This window comes from Centrocercus urophasianus, unplaced genomic scaffold, assembly GCF_019232065.1.
Source record: "Centrocercus urophasianus isolate 14NV4802_14NV808 unplaced genomic scaffold, USGS_Curo_1.0 seq_24, whole genome shotgun sequence".
Classification (NCBI taxonomy): domain Eukaryota; kingdom Metazoa; phylum Chordata; class Aves; order Galliformes; family Phasianidae; genus Centrocercus; species Centrocercus urophasianus.
Window position 1 is genome coordinate 3,186,174 of NW_024884800.1, and position 19,144 is coordinate 3,205,317.

Sequence of the window (19,144 nt, forward strand, 5' to 3'; positions counted from 1 at the left end):
TTCCTCTTATTCAGGTGTGATTTTATCAGAGGTTCTTCCTTTCCTCTCACATTTTGGGCACATTTTCATGCTATCAGAACACTGCTATACTGTAGCAAACAAACTGTAAGCTTCCAAGAAAGCTTTTATAGACTGCTTCTGCTCCATCTTCTTTGGATGAAACATATCAGACTGCCAACCAAAATTAGACAAGGACAATAAAGCATTGATAACCAAGTCATATTAAACAGGCAGTGCCCTACGCATGGTAGAAACAATTCCCCAAGCATTTTGCTAACCCTGCTAAAGGCTCCCACAGAGCACACATCAGAGATTCTTACCAATATCTACAGCACATTCAATGGCCAATGGCGAAAGCCTTTGGTAGGCTGATCATTATAGCAAAGTTAAGTATGACAGTTAATCATTTATGAAACCATTCGGATTCTACTGCTCAGTCCTCCAGCTCATCATTTGGACATTGAGCTTTTGCCTATGCTTCCCACAAAGGCTCGATAGTCACAGCTTTCAAAACCAAATGAAAACTCCAGACAGGCAGCAGTTACCGTAAAGCAGGAAGGAAATACTCCCATACTTATATTTAGGAACCCCATTTGTTACTCACAAAGTGTCTCTCCACATCATCTCTGATGAGCAGAACTATCTCCTCAGTTCTTCATGCACCTGCAGTCAAACAGAACAGCATTAGAGCAGAAAGTCACAGACAAACATCCATGAAGATCATTTTGCTGCTCAGACCCCATGCATTTTCACAAAACAAACCAAGATTTACACTAAACAATCTCACACCATATGACTTCTTCCCCATTTAACTTCTTACAGTACAATTACAAACAGAGAGAAGCAGAAAACATCCCTGCTTGCATGTATGATACTGTTCCTTGCTGCAGGAAAAAAAAAAAGGATGAATTATGAAAACTAATCAAGTGAACTGAGAGAGCACATGCCCTAGATTTTTCAAATAATCTCCTGGTTTAACCCAGTTGTTCCTCAGCCTGCCTATCCCATGAACACGTGTTAAAATGGAAGCTGCAACACATTAAAGCCACTCTTTCAAGGGTGAGATGCTGCTCAAATGGTTTATGTACAAGACAATCACTTTAAAATTTTGGCCTCTTCTGTGCAAATTTAATGAGTTCCACTTTTGAGATCTAATATAGTTGATCAAAGAGTGACAGCCTCGTTAGTTGGTTTTTTAATGTCTCATGGGTACAATATCTTACAGTTATTAATCAGAATGAAAGGCTGCAGCCTATCTGTAAGTCTATGAACTCACTTCCAATTGAGGATACAGCGATAAAGCTGTAATATTTAAATGTGCTGACATCCTTGAGCAGTAAGCATTACAAAATCTAAGCTCTGTAGTGCCCACAGACAAGCCACAATTTGATTTTCAGTCTTCTCTAAATTTCACATTGTTAGGCATAAGTGGGCAGTAAGAGAAGTCGTAGCTGTAGGAATTGAGCGCTTCTTTGAAACAATTCACTACTCCTTCCCAGCCCCAAGAAGAAATTTCTTACCACCTTTAGCACTCAAAAATAAATTTGCATTGGTTAGATACATCCACAAACAGTGAACCTACATCAAGATTTGAAAAAGGGCAGTTGACATATAATAAAAAAAAAAAAATCTGCAGATCATTCTCTCCCACAAGTGCTCTGTGCTGTCACAACCAAAATTCTGAGTCCAAAGAGCAAGCTTAGGAGATGCTAGAATAGGAATTCATCAAAAAGAGGATTTTGCTAAAGCAAATCAGAGACATGAGGCAGAAGACACTTGCACATAATATTTGTAAGCATGAATTATGAATTCAATGTGTGCCCTACACCTTTAAATGTACCATAAGAGTGAGCACCCCCCAGAATGCTTAAAAGCACTGAGCTCAGCTGCTCCCATCCACCAACAGGAGAACAGCTGGTAGAATAAGGTGCCTCTTGGCTCCTGGTGTCCCTGTACCTGGGGACATCCTTGGTCCAAACCAAATCCAGGTTTTCCTCTACTAAACATGCCTACTCAGTAAATAGGACATGATTCTACCTCTCCATCATAAGACAGGTTAGGACTAAATTAACCCTGAGTAAATGAGGTTGGCCTCATCCTGGGCAAACATACAGATGGTTTTGTATATATAGCTATACAAGTTTCCACACACCTCCTCTGTGAGGCCAAAGCAACATCCTCTTGATGTAGCCTTCAACAGCACTGCTTATCTGTGTGAATTAACTGCCATGCTCACTCTAGATCGACTGAAGATGAGGAAAAAAATATATATATGACCTTTCCATTACAAATTAAAAATGGAAAGTAACTGTTTCCATTCTTCCTTTTCCCATCTTTCCCTAGATAGGTTACTCCAAGTCAGCTAAGCTGCAAGTTCGTTAAAGTTGGTTTTGGAGCAAAATGCACAGGAACTGTACAATGTACAAAATGCACACAAATAGTGCACAGCAATCTTGCAGTGTGCCTGATAAAACTTAACCTGAATTCCTGAATATACAGGTTCTCCTTTCTTCCAGAAGGAGCTAAATACTACAGAACACCAAACTACTCAGTCACTAGTTTGTCCAACTGGCCTCAAACCTGTCACCTGAATTCAAACCAAGAGCCAGGCTGACTTTGCCAGTGACACCCCTGCACATCTCCTCACCTACAGGTTTCTTTGGGGTGAGATGTGAGCAGAATGGCTTCTCTGTGATCTGCTCCTACTGCTCTGCTGGTGAGAGGATGCCAAGCCAGCTACATCGTGAGGTGAAAGCTGAATTCTTGCTTTTGAATGTGGGGCTTTTTCTTAATGAACTGCTGAGAGAACAGAAGCAGCTCCTTGGTTGGAGCTGTTTGGCTGGCATACAACAGAAAATCAGACGGAAAGTCACGCATTGTCTTCCTTCACACTACAGAAAGCTCAAGATTACAGAGGAGAACAGCACAGTGCAGGGTGGGAAAGCTGATGCACACAGGTGCTGAAATTGATAACTGAAACCTGCCTCTAATTGCCAACCTCATTATCACAGAAATTCAGATGGTTCAAAGGCTTGTTTTCAACTTCAACAACAGAGCTGCTATCACCTGTGCATCCTCACCATTGATCCTTCCCACCTAAAGCAAACAGGAGGAATTCACACCTCTCCTCACAACCTGACAGCTACTCTGTGAGCACAGAAAGGAAAAAATGATCACTAGCATTAAGTGCTCCCCAACAAGAGCTGGCAGCTGAAGCCCTCCCTGCTGCACAGTTGCCTCACATTTCTGCTCTGTGCTGCTTTGCTGGTGCTGCTGCTCATTTTGCTGCTTCTCCATATTTTTTTCCTTGAGCAAAAACCACACATTCTGCCATCATTCTTTCAGATACACAAATGTACATATTTATGAATAATTACTTCCAACATAACCCATTACATTTGTTGTTAACAACCTTCAGCGTGAGTTTAGGATACAACTTCCAGGAGCGGTGTGGTTAAGACCCATGTGAAATTGATGAGCGCTTCACAGCCAAATTCAGCTACTTCTAATGCTGACCACACTCAAGAAAACCACGCCATGTGCTGCTCTGCTCACACATCAGTGCACATGTGGCAGGCACTCTGTGAAATGGTTCCATTTTCATGCACGCCTTCCAATACCTGCTAGAAGGCTCTGAAATTTTCCAAGCTGATAAATGAGGCTTCTGTGGGTGGCTTGCTTCAGCAACCAGCTCTTCAGAGGCAGAATGAGTGATGCAAGGCATGTCAAAGAATGCACCAAAAGCACAGTGTAAGAAGCCACGACATGCAAAAGGCCACACATTCTCAATGGACAAACGTGAGCATACAAAGCATGGAGTGAATATGAAAAAATATGCTTGACATGTTTCTTAAGATCTGACCTCTAGCCTGAGGTTTTTAAGTAAGTTGGTTTCAAATGATGTTCAGAAGTTGTAGAGCCAGGAGATGCTCCGATTTAGCCTGACCTACAGCAGAACTGCAGTCCATAGAACCACAACAGAACAGAACTGCTGAAAACACCGGACAATTAAACTGACAGCGAGCAAGTGGCTGAACTCTAGCTTGGGAACACTAATTAAGGATGTAGTTCCACAAACTTAGTCTGACTTTACTCACTCAATTTGCACCAAACGTAACACATCAACAACTGCACAGTTCGCAGAAAACCACTGCCCAATTCAAATAACTGCTTCCCATCAGATGAGCAAGCTGGTTCCACTCACCTGGCACCAGCTGCACCTCCTATGCACACCCTCAGCAGCTGGGCAAGGAGCAGACAAAGAAAGCAGCACTGCACCTTTTAGCAGCAGCTGATTCCATCTGAGATTGAACTGTGCCCTTAGAACGACTTTAATCTCCAAGCTATCGACCATTTAAGAGACTCTCCCTAAATATATAGTGCCCTTCTAAGCATATATTTCTGTTATTTTAAGGTAGGATGTAGAACAGCTTCATTTAGGGAGTTTTCACAGTAACAGGTACCAGAGTTCCATTACTCGTGTTGCATTAACATATATCACATACCACCTGATAATCAATAATTAACAAGTTGATCGTTAGTGTTCTCCATCTACAAATTGCAAGTGTACACAAACATTTTCAAGGAAAAAGAATCTAGTCCTCTCACAGGAGTCTACAGAGCATCCAACAGAAGTTATTAATCACAGTTGACCAAGGTGCACCATTGTGAAAAGCTCATGATGATGATGACCAGAGGGGTTTTTAACCCTCCAAAAAGCCCTGAGACCACAGTTACCAGCTTGTAACCTTCATGGGTGGCTCCTCTTTTTTCAACAGTTCCATTCTCCACATTTGGCCACAGATTTACTGCTCAGGAAGGTTTAATCCAAAAGACACTTTCACTACAGACTGAAAACAAGTGGCTGTAAGAGGAGTTCAGACCCTGCAAGGCCTCCTAGTAACACAATGCACATTTCAGTACTCTGAAGTCTTCCAGTTCAAGAAGCTTTTCAATCAGCCAGTACATCTCATCTGACAACAGAAGTAAAAAGGCTCAGAACATTGGAACATATTCCCCTATTTTTCTTTTGTAAAAGCTTTCTTTGCTATATTAAATCTCCTCTGCTATATTGCATACCAGACTATCAGAGCCACTCGCTTCACCAAGAAATGAAATCCTTGAGCATCCACTCAAGTCCCTGTGTGACAAAGCACCTTGGAATCAGTTCGCCCTCAGCTGAGCCTTCCCACCTGTTGTTGCTTTATTCAGCCACATCCTTTACCTGCAGGCTTCATCTAATCCACATCCGTGAAGTTATCTACATATGCAAATAAAGGCCTGGGAAAAACGCTTTAGGACAACATTAGTCAGCACGATTTCAATCATTGCCTGGAAGCTTATTAATTCTGGAGTGCTATTAATGGGAGAAGCAGAAAGTAAGGACTAGATGGCACTGGAATGAGATGGCCCTTGAGGTCCCTTCCAACCAAAGCCATTCCAGGATAGGACATCAAGCTGCAGATCAACTCAAAGGCATCAGTTTCCCTTGGCTTAACAGTATTTTGAGCACACCTCAAGAAGAGAGCCACTGAACTGACATAACTCAGGCAATACCAGGGCACAGGGATACTCACAGCACAACACAGCACACTCACTGGCTTATCATAAGCCTATGATATGAGAATTGAGATAAAAATGTTACTTATTAAGTACCATACAGATACTTCTAATACTGCAGGATTAACACTGGAAACGTAGATTTCTAAAGCTACTTATCCTAGAAACAGAACGTTCATCACTTCCCAAGTACAAGGACCTTGCACAGCAGCACAACACCAATCCAGCTCTTCCAGCCCCAGTAACCATCCCAAAGGAAGAGCCAGAGGTACGAGAATCATTTCCACCCTCAAAACTCTTCTCCACCCCACTACACAGACCATTATTTGCCCTTTTCAGCTACAGAGGACAAGCTTCTGCAAAGGCTGAGGGCAGCCAGCTCTAACAATGCCTCCTTGTGCTGCACACACAGCTTTGCACATACAAAGAGCTAAACAGCTTTGCATCTATCAATTGTTCTGACAGATGAGCTAATCTACACAATTAGATCCAAAGTTACAATTTAGCAATTGCAGAATTTTACCAAAGGAGATTTCTGGAATTTTCAAGATATTAAGACTGCCCGGCATTTCAACTGTATTAACCAGCTTTTGAAATCCTTATGTAAGAACTGCTCAGGAAAGAAATAAAAATGTCGTGGTCAAAGAGTTCTACAAGAGAAAGTGAAATTTTTCTTTTGAACATTCATTTTGAGCACGTTTGGCATTTAAACTGCTATGAAGAGTTAAGATAGAAGGAATGCTTATTTCCAATTGATTACAACCAATTCATGATATTCAACAATATCAAAGCCTTCTAATTTCTGTCCCTGTGAAGGCTGGCTGATAGTGTCAACAGCACCAAACTCAGCTGAAATTTACACTTCACAAGCATGCTTCTCACCCACACAGTCCCTCATAAATCATCTGTTTTGTACAAGGAAAAATCCAGCAGAATAATTTTCTATGCATCAATTTAGGGATGCCTATTGCAACAGAGGAAGACGACTACATAAAGAATATAGAGCATGATGTACACAGAAACGTTTACTTATCCTTCAAAATGGAAAGTTTCACACTACCAACATCACAAAAATATGATGATTTTGATCAGCACTCAAGATGATCTTAAAAGGTACTTGCCTTCTCAGATACAGAAGCCTGGTAACCAACTCCTACTGTATGCTTCGTGCAAGGAAAACACCTTGCAGAAGTCAGATACGAAAGGCCAGACCAAAAACCTGCTGAACCAAGCTACTTCTTGAACAGCAGGCAGCTCCCAAGCAGTGCAGGTAACAATTAACACAGTGCTGCACTGTTGACAGCCTTCATGAGCTGGTGTTTTAGGGTCTCTCTCATTCCAACCGCATTCAGAATGCAGTTTTCACCGCTCCATAATTCACTTTCCCCCTCTGTTAATAAGTCTAATCACATTTCAAACTCGTTTGTCTTTATAGTATTGCATGACAGTGGAGCATTACAGCCACCACCTTCCATCTCATGAAGCAGTACCCACAGCAGCCCTCCCAGCTCCAGAGCCCTCCCTTACCAATCCCTGATTCATTGTAGTGCTCCTTCACTGCACAAGAAGCTGGAAGCACACCTCCCCCAAGCCATACAATATACTGCCTAGTTACGTTAATTGAACAGGAACACTTTCACTGGGGTTTAGCCATTTAAATCAAATCAATTGCATAGACAAAGCATCTCAGCTTTCTTACTGTTCATGGCAGGATCCCAGGGCTATGTTTCGCCATTCCCAAGTAGTCCAGGTTAATTTTGACATCTAGAATAAGGTTCAGGAAGAGAAAAAAGAATTGTCACACGTTTGCACACTATTATTCACTGTAAATGTTATTTTAAAGAACTGCAAGGTACAGCATCTCCAACAGAGCTAACTATTGGTTTCTGCAGTGTTTTGAGCTGTCTCCACTGTGAGTGGAAAATTGGACAGCCCCTGCTCTTGCCTGCAGGGAAAGTTGATCTAACTTGCTACTGTCGTGCCCTGCTCTTCTTCCATGTATACAGAATCTCTCATACACAATTCTGCAAGACAACAGCTCCCAGTACAAATCAAATACAATAGTATTGTTGAAGGCAAACGTCAGAGCCAATTTTCAATTAAGCTTGTCAGTCTCTAGATCAGAAGCAGAGCCACCATTTTATATAAACCACTGAATGCACAGAAGCCCCAGGAGGTATGGAAGTCCTAGCAGAAGTAATGCTTGCATCATGCCACTAAACCAAGCATGCTTTTATAAATTCAGCTCACAGTTGCTGTCGCTGCAGGAAGCTATCTGGCTGGGCTTACAAAAACACTACAAGTTACAACTGAGCTGAAACAGGATAAAGTTACAGTGAAAGGTTTCACAGCCATTTGAAAGTCATCTTTCTGTGCGGAAGGAACAACTGGAGAGCAGAAGAGGAGAGGAGACACTGCTTTTCTTTGTAACACCACAAAGCCAGCGCAGCAACTGCCAAGGGAAAGCAGCCAGGCACCCCTACGTGCAGAGAGCACTCAGTAACACTGTCATTTGCAATGGCAGCCTTTCTTTTGATTTTTTCCAATGCAAAGTGTGGAAACACTGGTAGCAGTGCTGCCTGCTTCTGCTTCCAGTGTTTCCTCTCAGAAAATAAAATTAAAGCACCACGGCAACCTGCATGCTCATATTCAGCTAGCACCAATACATTACTGGCACTTCTACAGTTCAGTGAAAGGATAGGGATATTTTCTCCAAGGACAAGAGCCCTTCCCAGTGTGAAATGAAGTTATGCATCTACCTAAGCTAAACAGTGAAACTAACAAAAAATAATAGTAAATGCTCTGTTAGACAACAGTTTAACCAAACTTAACCAAAACAGAGGAGTTACCTGAAGGTCAGATACATTACTGCAGTCATTTCATTAAGTGCTCTTCCTGTTGATACTCCTTTAAAAGCATCAAGTTCCTTTACCTTTCATAGATACCCATCTATGTACGGCAGTCAGAAAGACTCACATTCCAGATCTGAATAAATATTCATGTGCCAGGAATGACAAAGTCTATATCATGGTTCATTTTTGTGAAGAAAGCCAGGAAGAAGCAATCAGAAAGTAGACTTCTGCTGGCAAGAAGCCCTCTAAGAACTGGGCACACGATCCAGGCTTCCCACCACCCCGCCTGAGTAGCCCATATAAATCTCCATCTATGCAAAGCAGTGTCAGGCTGCTCCAATGACACACACAAGCATTACAGTGGAGGTCTTTATGAAAAGCCTTCAGCAATGAAAAACTAGAACAACATCAGGCTTGTTAGACACATCTGGGATGGCACTGAGACAATGAAGCCAATACAAAGATAGCGTTTTTCCCCTCCAGCCCACTCCTTTCTTCCTCCTCCCCATTCCTTTCTCCACCACTATTCATTCTTGATTCAGGAACATGAAGTGCTGCCACACAAACTCTTCTCTCGCAGTCATTTTCTGGGCTTACTCCCTCCTACTATTAATTTTACTAATGAATAGACAATCTAAACTTCTAAAGGGAGCCGACTGGAACCATAGTGTTGATTCTTTTGGGGGCGTGCAGGGAAGACAGGACAGAGCAGCACAGAACCCAACAACATACCCTGCAGCATCCTCAGCGTGGCAGCACAATAAGAGCACCTTGGTTATCACCCTGCACCCCAATAAGCCATGCCTACATCTCACTTTTTACCCTCGTCTCTGCCTGTCGAGCACACTTTTAGCTTCTGAACCTCTGTTCTGGATTTGGATCTCCTCCTGGACACAGCTGTGCCCTAGAGGTGCTCATCACCCTCAGCTGCTTGTCACTGCTCTGCCAGAAGGCCACCAGCTGAGCTGCCCTTAAGTACTTTCTAACCTATTTACTTAGGATCAACTGATACAAAGGCTGATTATTTGAGCTATTCAAACCACCCCAGCTTATTTTGGCTGTCATGCCACAGAAGAGCTCACACAATTGTCTCAGCTGCTAGAGGCAAGGTTAATAGCCCCCTTAACAAAACATTTGCCTCTTCCAAACCTGGGAACGACATCCAAGAGCAAACCAAGACACGATATCCCTAATGGCACCCCAAAAGAAACCACAGCTCTCGGCACGATCATCACTATCCAAGGATCTCACTTGAAAAGGAAGACAAGTCTTGCTTCTATTTGCTCAGCCTTTTCCAAGGAAAGGCTCTCACCCAACTCCCAGGGCCCTGTGTATTAACACTGCTCACAAGCCTCTGTCCTTGAAGGCAGACAACAATCAGGTTTCCTTAGGGCTACAAGCACAAAAGTGATACCATCCTATATTAAAGTTAGACTACACACTTAATGAGATATTGCCTGTGATGCTAATTCCTTCATTATTCCCCCGTGTCCATCCCACCCACAAGGCTTACAAAAACAACAGCTGAAAGTTTATGGTAAGCATAGTAAGATTTAAGAACAGAAACTGCCCTTGTTTTGTGATGCAAAGCAGAGAATTCAAGGTCTTGGTCCATTTGGCTTTAAATAGTAGCATCTATTTTACAAGAGAAAAAAGAAAAGAGTAACATCCTAAATTAGAGGTACTCCTCAAAAGCCACAAAGCACAGCTTTTCATTAGTAATTAGAACATTTTCTTAGGAAAGTGTATTAAAGCCTAGAATTTATCAATCAAAATAGCGTGAGCTTCTAGAAAGCCTGCTGTCAGATTCATAGCTCTGCAAGAACACTTCATTAACAAAAAGCAAGGCATCACAGTGGGAAGCCTGAACACCTTGGGATCACCATCATTTGCAAAAGGAGATGCTGTGGAGTTGTACCAAAGTAGAGCCTCATTGCAAACTCCTCCATGAATTCAGCCTTACTTCAAGTTATTAAAGCACTCCTGACCAAGATTAGCCTATCTGCAAAGATTCAGGACAGACTCACTGACCAACATCACTACGATAACTGGTTGAGTTGACAACACATCAACTCTGAGACAGCAGATATCACCCTTATCTCATTACAGCTCTCCTTTAAATGATGAAACTCCTGGTTTGGCCATGAAAGACAATCTCTAGGGGAAATATGGTGGCAAGACCCAATTGGATTACCAAACACCCCAAAGTAGCCCTCCTATCATTAGAGATGTCAGTGGTTCACACTGCCCACGTGTAATGAAGAAGAGTCAGTGAACACCTGCACACTTACCATTACTCCCCCACAACAAGTGCAACTACCCTCCAGAGGATGCTCTATATGCATAGCCACTGAGGGAGCAAAGGCAATGCAGCTTGGGCAGTCCAGCAAATCAGATATTGCTGACTTGGGTGCGTTTAGCCTTCAGTCCTCTCATAGCTCAACTGTTAAACCCCATCTGAAGGTAGAAGTTTTCCAAGTCTTCAGTTCATACAAAACATCTCACATGGGCCCCTCACGGAAATTAACCCTACTTAATACTGTAAACAAATAAACTTAGAACGTTGGGCACAACAGCCCAGCTCAATTTTCATTTTGGATTTTTTATCACTGGTCAATTACAAATTCAACACTGAGGAAAGCAAAGCTGGTTGCATTATTTTCTGACCAACACCTTTCAACATAAGTACAAAACTGCATTATTAACATGTGATGGTGTTTTGTAACTTCCAATTGGTGCTACAGAAGTTATTCACAAGCAACGAACAGAAAGTTGACTGGGGAGGGGAGTTGGAAGGAACGAACTGTTAACGACTTCTACAACTCTGGCCCCTTCAGCAGATAAAGGGCTATAAAAATACACAGACCATGTGCCAGAGTGTGTAGGATTCCAGTGCCACTCGTGGCTTTCTTTAAATAACAGATGTGCTACTCACTTCCTCTGTTCTATTCAAAATCTGTGGGCAGCACAAACTTGCCCAGAACCGTGCCTGTGTTGTAACAGCAGAGCTACAAGAAAGCTGGGCACTGAGGTGCTCGAGTCCATAAGGCAAAAGAGCAGCCCACCTTCCCACGGCTTGCTCCAGGAGACTGCGAATGTCTGTGAGAAGGACACAGCCCAGCACTTGGGTGCTTTATTTCAGCGCAGAATTCACACTCTCATACCAACTCAAGCCTCCAGTAAGATATTTGTGTGGCTCACCCAGCTCCCGTGAAGGCAAACTAGCTGGAGAAGATCTAAAAGGTGCCCTGAAAGCATGAGACGTTTGAAGCATGAGGATCGCATCTCTCTGTGTGCATTGGGAGGAGAGGGATCTGCCTCCCCTCACATCATTCCTGCCTCGACTTGTGAGAGCAGCAGGAAGGTGTAGCCACAGGCTGAGAACCTGAGCAAACCACCACTGAGTGGGTTTCACTTCCCAGGAGATAAGCAGCACTAAAGGTAACTCCACTGATTGGCTTTTAAAGGATTCGTGGATAAAGAAATGAAAGAAAATAAGATTTGGCATTTTCTTATGGAATTATGTCAACATATAGGAATAAAACATTCAACAGAAACAGATTTTCCACTTCAGAGCATTGGATGTCATGCCAGTACGGCAGAAGCCTGCTGGATAGCTCAGATCTTCACCTTGCCATATTGCTGGATATCTCACATCAGCATTATCAGATAAGGTCACTTTCTCAAAAGAACCAAAGTTCCCACGATGCTAAATGAAGTGTGGAATACACTCAGCTTGAAAAGAGAACAGACCACTCATGAGATCTTAGAAAACAATCAGGAAAAGGGAATTAGATTGAAATCCACTTGTTTATCCTTGCTTTCTTGGATCTTGGGGTTCTCTTTAAGATTTAATCATTGTATACCCCAAAAATTCTATTCTTTGTTCTTGTGATGTGAATCATAACCTTCCTCACAACAACAGCTTGCTCTTGACCAGAGGTGCTGGAACAGCTGCCCAGAGAGGCTGTGGATGCCCCATCCATCCCTGGAGGTGTTCAAGGCCAGGTTGGATGGGGCCCTGGGCAGCCTGGGTTGGTATTAAATGTGGAGGTTGGTGACCCTGCACGTGGCAGGGGGTTGGAGCTTCATGATCCTTGAGGTCCCTTCCAACCCTGGCCACTCTGTGATTCTGTGAAGTCAAGCTTGTTTACTGTGTATCACAGTTTTCATTTGTCATCTTGCTAAAGCAAGGTCTGCAGTTTCCCACTGGTACAGACCAATGAACTTGCCTTTCTGTTTGTTTTTCTCACCAAGAACAAAATTCCTTCACTGCAAAGACAAAATTGTACATTCAAAGAGACCAGCAGATTGAGATGCTGAGCAATGCAGTAACTTAAAACAATGACTTGTAAACCCTCAGAGCTGGAGCAGGTACTTAAACCATCCCGTCCCTGCATTCAACCACAAGATATGGGCAAGACAGCCTTGTGCTGACAGTTCTATAAATGAGATTGGACATCCTGGACATAGAGGTCTCTAACCTAAAGGAGTCTCTTAACTTCCAACTTCATCCAAATAAAAAGACTTCAGACAGACAGGACAAACAGGCACATACACCAGTGGGAAGAAAGAGCCAAACAAAGGAGTGCAATCCTATGGGTAAAAAGCCTCACTACCTTGATGACTGAAAGCCAGTTCTGCTTCAGGCCCCATCCACACCTGCAGGAAAATCTCAGTATGTGTGTCCTGCCCAGAGCATCCAGCATGCATCAAACCCAGGCACTGGGGTCCCTCAGAAAGAAATGCAGAGCACATGATCCATACATTCAAGTAGGTGTGGAGCACCTGGTAGGGCTGATAGTCTTAAGCTCTACTTTCACCTGTAAGTTTTCTCACAGTGCAAATATTTCCTACTAAAACTAAGCAGAATGGCTTTAAAATGGTAAGCACATTGGCACTGCCAAGTAAATCTCATGTATTTCACAATGATGGAATACACCACTAAGCAGCTGCATCAATTACAAACATCTTAAAACAAAAGCCCCAAGAAATCATATGACCAGCATCATTAGGATTTACAACGAAGCACTGTTTCCACAAATGGAAACAAAAAGACATTCCCTGCAGTGAGTTTAAAGCAAAACCATTGACTAACAACACAAATCCATCACTGCTGCATTTTGCAAAATAAATTAACACACTGTTTTAAAAGTCCTTCTCAAAATAGGCATAGATACCAAATTCTAAGGTACTGACCATGGGATCTCTTTTGGATTTTCTTTTAATGAGTCTTATATATAAGTCAAGAGGATCTGCCAAGCTGTCCCAGCTCATGAGCTATTGCATAGAACTAATAGAAATACAGCTGTGGGAATTTAGAGCTCAAAGCATATAACCCTGAAAGGAAAGCAGAACACATTGCCCCATCTATTTAAGCTCTTACCTACCTCCCACTCACACTGACAGCCATAAACACGACGCCACAGTTGTGATAAAGGCATCTACGCATGTGAACTTAGCCTGAGGCCATCGAAGTCAGCTTTCCTAAGCTATTAGAAGTCATTAGAAAAGTTTCATGCCATCGAAACAGAGCAACGGGCACACACTGAAGCCTCTCAGAGGCAGCTGGTGCTTAGAACAAATGGCTCCATTTGTTCAGTCACACCACGCTGCAGTACCTCTAAGTTTTGCCAGCACAGATGTGAGAGAGTAAAGAAAAAAAAAAAGCCACATGCTAAGAATCACATCAACTTCAGCAAGGACAATGAAAAAGAGCATTTTAGACACTTTTTGCTTGTAGTGCTGGTGGAGGTGATACAGTAACACTAGTAGAAGCACTTCTGGCAGAACACATTGCAAATTCATTTGGAGTCCCTACCAGCAAGTGTTATTTGTAACATTGATTAATCACCCCTTTCTAATAGCTGGACCATGCTAAGAGCCCTTGGTGTAATGCTGCTGGAACTGCCAATTCCAAAAGCGGAGGTTATGCCTTTAGGTCAAGGCAGCTCGATCTCCACTATCAAAGAACAGCTACAAATATATTATACTGAGATGCACTAAACATGAGACAGTTTGCAGAAGGTTTTTTTTTTTTTTTTTTTAAAGACACTTGATGCAAAACAGAAATCATCCTTAAGGTTACCAGAATCCAGGGGCAAGGAAATCAAAGCTGTTCTCCATGCCCATGGGGTTGGTTCCCTATATTCAACCCACATGCAAGCACCAGAGCCCTTCCTGCTGGATACAGCAGAACCACAGCCTCACATGATTTGCAGTTTGGTGAGCCTTTAACAGAACAAGCGGAATAAAACCAAAATCTGACTTGTGAAAAGCCACTGCAATTCTTTTTTGTCACCTGGTGGCAATCCAATGCTCCCTAGAAACAGAGCTGCTCCTTTGAAGCCCAGCAGCACGCCGACTTGCGCTGGCGGCTTTGAACTTCAGAAGCAAAGGGAAATGTTTAGAAGCACAATTTTGAAAAACACGGAATCAAAGAGATGAGAAGCAGCCTCTCGTTCAGCCCAAGTTGCTGCCCAAACTTTTACTATCAGCACGGCGGTGCATTTCTGTGCTAAGTGGCACTGCAGAACCGGCTTCACCACACAACCAGCAAAGCCCTGGAAGTTCCCACCAGCGTTGTCTCTTCGCACAGCTCATTGGCAAAAGGAGGAACGCTGCTCAGTGCCACCATCCCTCAGTCCCCGGGCTGCATTTCTATGAGCCAGGAGGCATTCCTGGCGCAGAGTTTCTTGGCAGGTCCAAGCCAGCATCAGCCTCATTAACACTCGGAGTATTCAGGATAACGAGACCCTCGCCAGGCAGAGCTGATGTGCAGAATTACACACGGAATGCAGGGCGCCAAGTTAACACCGCACTTCTTACACGGAGACGAAAAGTCCTTAATAGAGCTTAATAACAGCAGAGCTCGGCCTGAATTTTAGTGAAGGAGAAGGGATCAGCGAGGTACCCGTGACCCACAGCCCTACTTCTACCGCCTGCATCCCACAAACAACCGCGGGACTCCGCCGTCCCATTTACAGACCGCAGCGCAACCAACAGCGACGGGCTGCGAGGGCCGAGAGGAGGAAGCAAGGACCCCGCGGCCGTACCACAACGCCCAGAAGAAGGCAGCCGGGTGAACCCAGCCGCACGAAGCCCCCCAGCCCCGTCCGAGGGGCGGCGCGCAGGCCCTGCGACCCCCGAGTCCTCCCGAAGCCCCCGAACCCGAGCGGGGCTGAAATGCACAGCGCCCACCTCGCACCCCTCACTCACCTGCGAGCCACGGCCGCGGGCCCCGCTCCGGAGCGCTCCCCAGGTACCGAGCGCGGCCCCGCGCCCTCCGTCTGGCCACGCCTCCCCGGGAGCGCGCTTCACCGCGTCAACAAGGCGGGTTCGCGCATGCGCGAGAGGAAGGCGTAGGGGGGTGGAGCATAAGGCGGGGAACGATAGAAAGGGGCGTGGTCTATAAGGCGGAGGGGGCGTGGTCTAACTGTTTGCGGGCGTGGTCTACGAGCTGGGGGCGGGGCTAAGGAAGGGGAGCAGGGCTGGTAATTTGGGAGCAGCGTCGTTAGGTAAGGTTAATTGAGGTCATGCCGTGCGGCTGCCTGCTAATTAAAACGTTTCCAAACTTCCTCATTAGAGGCAGCGCCACAGGTGTGCCGGACCCTATGCAGGTTGCTCCGAAAGTAATGCCTCCTGTTTATTTCCATGAGAACTACCCGGCCGCAATGAGCACTGCAACGTTAGTTGACAGAGCACATTCTCAGCTGCAAAACTGTATTTTTTTCAACGTAGCCAGGTCATGCAAAGAGAACAATACCTGTTAAGAACATTTCCCATTCAAAAATTTTTATCTGATTTTATCCAAAAAAAGAAAGAAATATAGTTCATACGTGCCACGTGTGCTATCACCAACTCATTCTGAATGTCTTCCATAAGTTATAGCAGTATCTATTACAAAACTGAAAGCAGAATTTGGGTAGAAGAGGAACTGAGCCCTACTATGCTTCAATTCCGTATGAGAAAGTGCATCCTCCGCTTGCAGTTCTGCAGATATTCTCTGCTGAACTTTGCTTGGGCATCTTAGTAGCTCCAACCGCAGCACCCACAAATGTGTGCTCCCAGCAGCATTCTCCAGCTGCATTGATTTGCTTTGCCTGCAAAAGGAATTCTGCAACCCCTCCTGTGAGTGCTTCAAGAGCAATGCAAGAGGCATCCACCCACTGCTGGCCCTTGGAGTGAGCTCAGGGACTCTGCAGGCACTGCTTCTACCTCCCTGTTCCTCTTGGCTTTTCTGTGTGCTGCAGTCTGGAAAGTAGTGGCTTTCAGGATCAGGACCTTTGTGCTTTATCTATACTGAAAATGTTCTGTGTTCAACAGATATTCAAATTCATGCCACAGTAACAGCCTGAAAAATTCCAGAAAAGAGGAACAATTTATTATCTGAAAAAATGGTGCTGGGCTGGCACAGCTGCACAGGGAGTGGTGGGGTCACCATCCACAGAGGTGCTCCAGAGCCATGGGGATGTGGCACTGAGGGACGTAGTGATGGGCATGGGGTGGGCTGGGGCTGGGCTCGGGGATCTTAGTGGACTTCATGATCCCATGATTCTATGACCTGTTCCCATTCCAAGGAGCTGTCAGGGCAGACACGTGATGTCCTGTGCTCCATCCCCACTTCCAGCAGCAGGCACTTCCCAGGAAGCCCAGCAAGGCAATGCCCGTCCCATTTCCCAGGTATTTCCTGTGAGGAGAGGCCTTTTCCCAGGTCAGCAGTGAAAACAGCGCACATGTGGGAAAACAGAAGTGCCAGCCTTCCCTGGTGCTTTGGGGCAGAGAAATAGGGCAGAGGATTTTTGCCTCTCTTCATCCTCTGTACAGTCTCTCACAATGGAAATGACAACTAGTTGGGCCAGCAGAGAACCACGCTGTTGTGACAGTTTCCTCTTCCAGGCAAACATGCAACAGAGCAAGGAACAGATCAGCACAGACATCACTGCTACTCTCAGAGAAACATTTCCAACATAAATGGAGCATTTCACTAGAGAGAAACAGTCAAAATATTAAAATATGTAGAAAGGGGGGGGATTATTTTGGCCACTGAGCATTAAAATTAATCAGGTATGGGGAAAAAGAAAAAAAAAGAAAGAAAGAAAAAAAAAAGCAAAAGCATTCAGACCTGAGGAGTTTGGAAGGATAAATGAGATGTAAAAGGAATCGAAGAAGGAAGGGAAAAGCACTGCAGGAAGCACAGTTGGTGACATGCAGCAGAAGAGGACATCCTGTGCAGTTGGAGGTTTAAACGCCTCAGGCATTTGGAGTGGTTGCAAAATTTAACATAGCAGCTACAAAGGCAGTATCTGACCTAAATACACCACTTGCATCCCTATATTATCTGGGGCTACCATTTCCTTTCATCACCAGAGGCCCATTGCCCAGAGTATAAGTTGCCATGGTGGACACACAGCACGTTTTAGACTTCATCTTGCAAACTCTTGCAGGACTGTGGCATTTACATTTGCAATGAGGACCTCTTCATCTTCAGGCACTGACACACAGCCAACCCTTTCCAGCTGCAGTTTGCAGTCCCAGCCCATGCCCTTCACCTCCCAGCATTTCATTCACAGAAGACATCCAGACCTGAACATTACTCATTCCCCCCACTGCTGCTTTTCGTCTTTCCTTTCTGACCGTATTTGAGATGTATTTTTATGAAGAGTAGTGTGGCTCCTGAATTGTAAGTTGTATTATTTCTTTGCATGGCTCTATTTCTTCATTTTTGAGGCAGTAAGGAGAGGGGTGGTAATGTGAAGTTTGAATCACAGATTTTCAGCAAGTCCAAAGTCTCAGTTATCTGATTTTTTAAGCCAGATTTGGATCTTCATCCTCTCTTTCTCAACACTTTGCTCTGTCTGGATTTTAGTGCCCTAGAAAAAAAAAAAAAAAGCAAACAGCGAAAAACAATTCTTTTTTTTTTGTTGCTACATCATAAGTGAAGCAGCACAAGTGAGGAATGCTCCGAAAAAAAAAGCCATCAAAGAGCAAAATACAATACTCAACTTCAACTATACATTTGTAAAACGTGCATTTTGTCTTTTAATATCATTTCCATCTTTGTCTCCTCTTACAATTCACCCCTTCCTGCACCCCCAGGTTGGGATGGATGAGGAAGAAGCCCTACTCCACTCAACACAGATCAACACAATGGAGGAGGAGTGACCTGAGCCAAATATGGGACTTCTGTACATATAATTCTGCTATCAAAGCAAGATGCAGACTTCTGTCATATACCATTTGTTGTATCAGAAGAAAATGATTAAAAGCGAGTTTTTGCCTGTCTGTTGGAAATGCTGATGCATTCATTGCTGATTTCTGAAGCACTGCTCCTTTGCACAGCATCTGATCAAAGCTGGTTTCGACACGTGTTCTGGCAGAAGACCTCCTGTTACCTCTCACAGAAGAAGCACAAGTTTACCACTGTGTGTCCCTGCTCTCCTGATGGAAGCTCAGTCTTTCTGCAGCAATCGATAGCTCTTAGACCCAAGCAATCCATCTTCCGGCTAATTTCCAACAAAGATCACAATGGATGTAAAATAAATTATTGATTGCTGCCAGGAGATGCATTAACAAATCTGTCTCAAGCTCAGTGGTTCCAAGTGGAGCAAATTTATTAACTGTCAGTGATGGGGAAGTCCTCAGTAATCAGCTGAGCTGACCCAGTAGGAAAGGAGCTTAGTGCACAGTGAGCTGCCCCTGAACCAGGTCAAAATGGGATGATACAAAAGGGA

The 19,144-nt window shown here is 44.1% G+C and overlaps 1 protein-coding gene across 1 annotated transcript in view; it reads right to left on the reverse strand.

Annotated features, from left to right (window-relative positions):
* Positions 1 to 15,702, reverse strand: part of KLHL13 (kelch like family member 13) — a 67,102-nt gene extending 51,400 nt beyond the window's left edge. The window contains exons 1-3 of the mRNA XM_042825207.1: positions 15,630 to 15,702; positions 7,259 to 7,323; positions 605 to 663 (exon numbers count right to left, since the gene is read on the reverse strand). Coding sequence (XP_042681141.1) covers positions 605 to 624 — 20 coding nt within the window. The 5' untranslated portion in view covers positions 625 to 663; positions 7,259 to 7,323; positions 15,630 to 15,702. The remainder of the gene's footprint in view (positions 1 to 604; positions 664 to 7,258; positions 7,324 to 15,629) is intronic.
* Between the last annotated feature and the right edge of the window lie 3,442 nt (positions 15,703 to 19,144).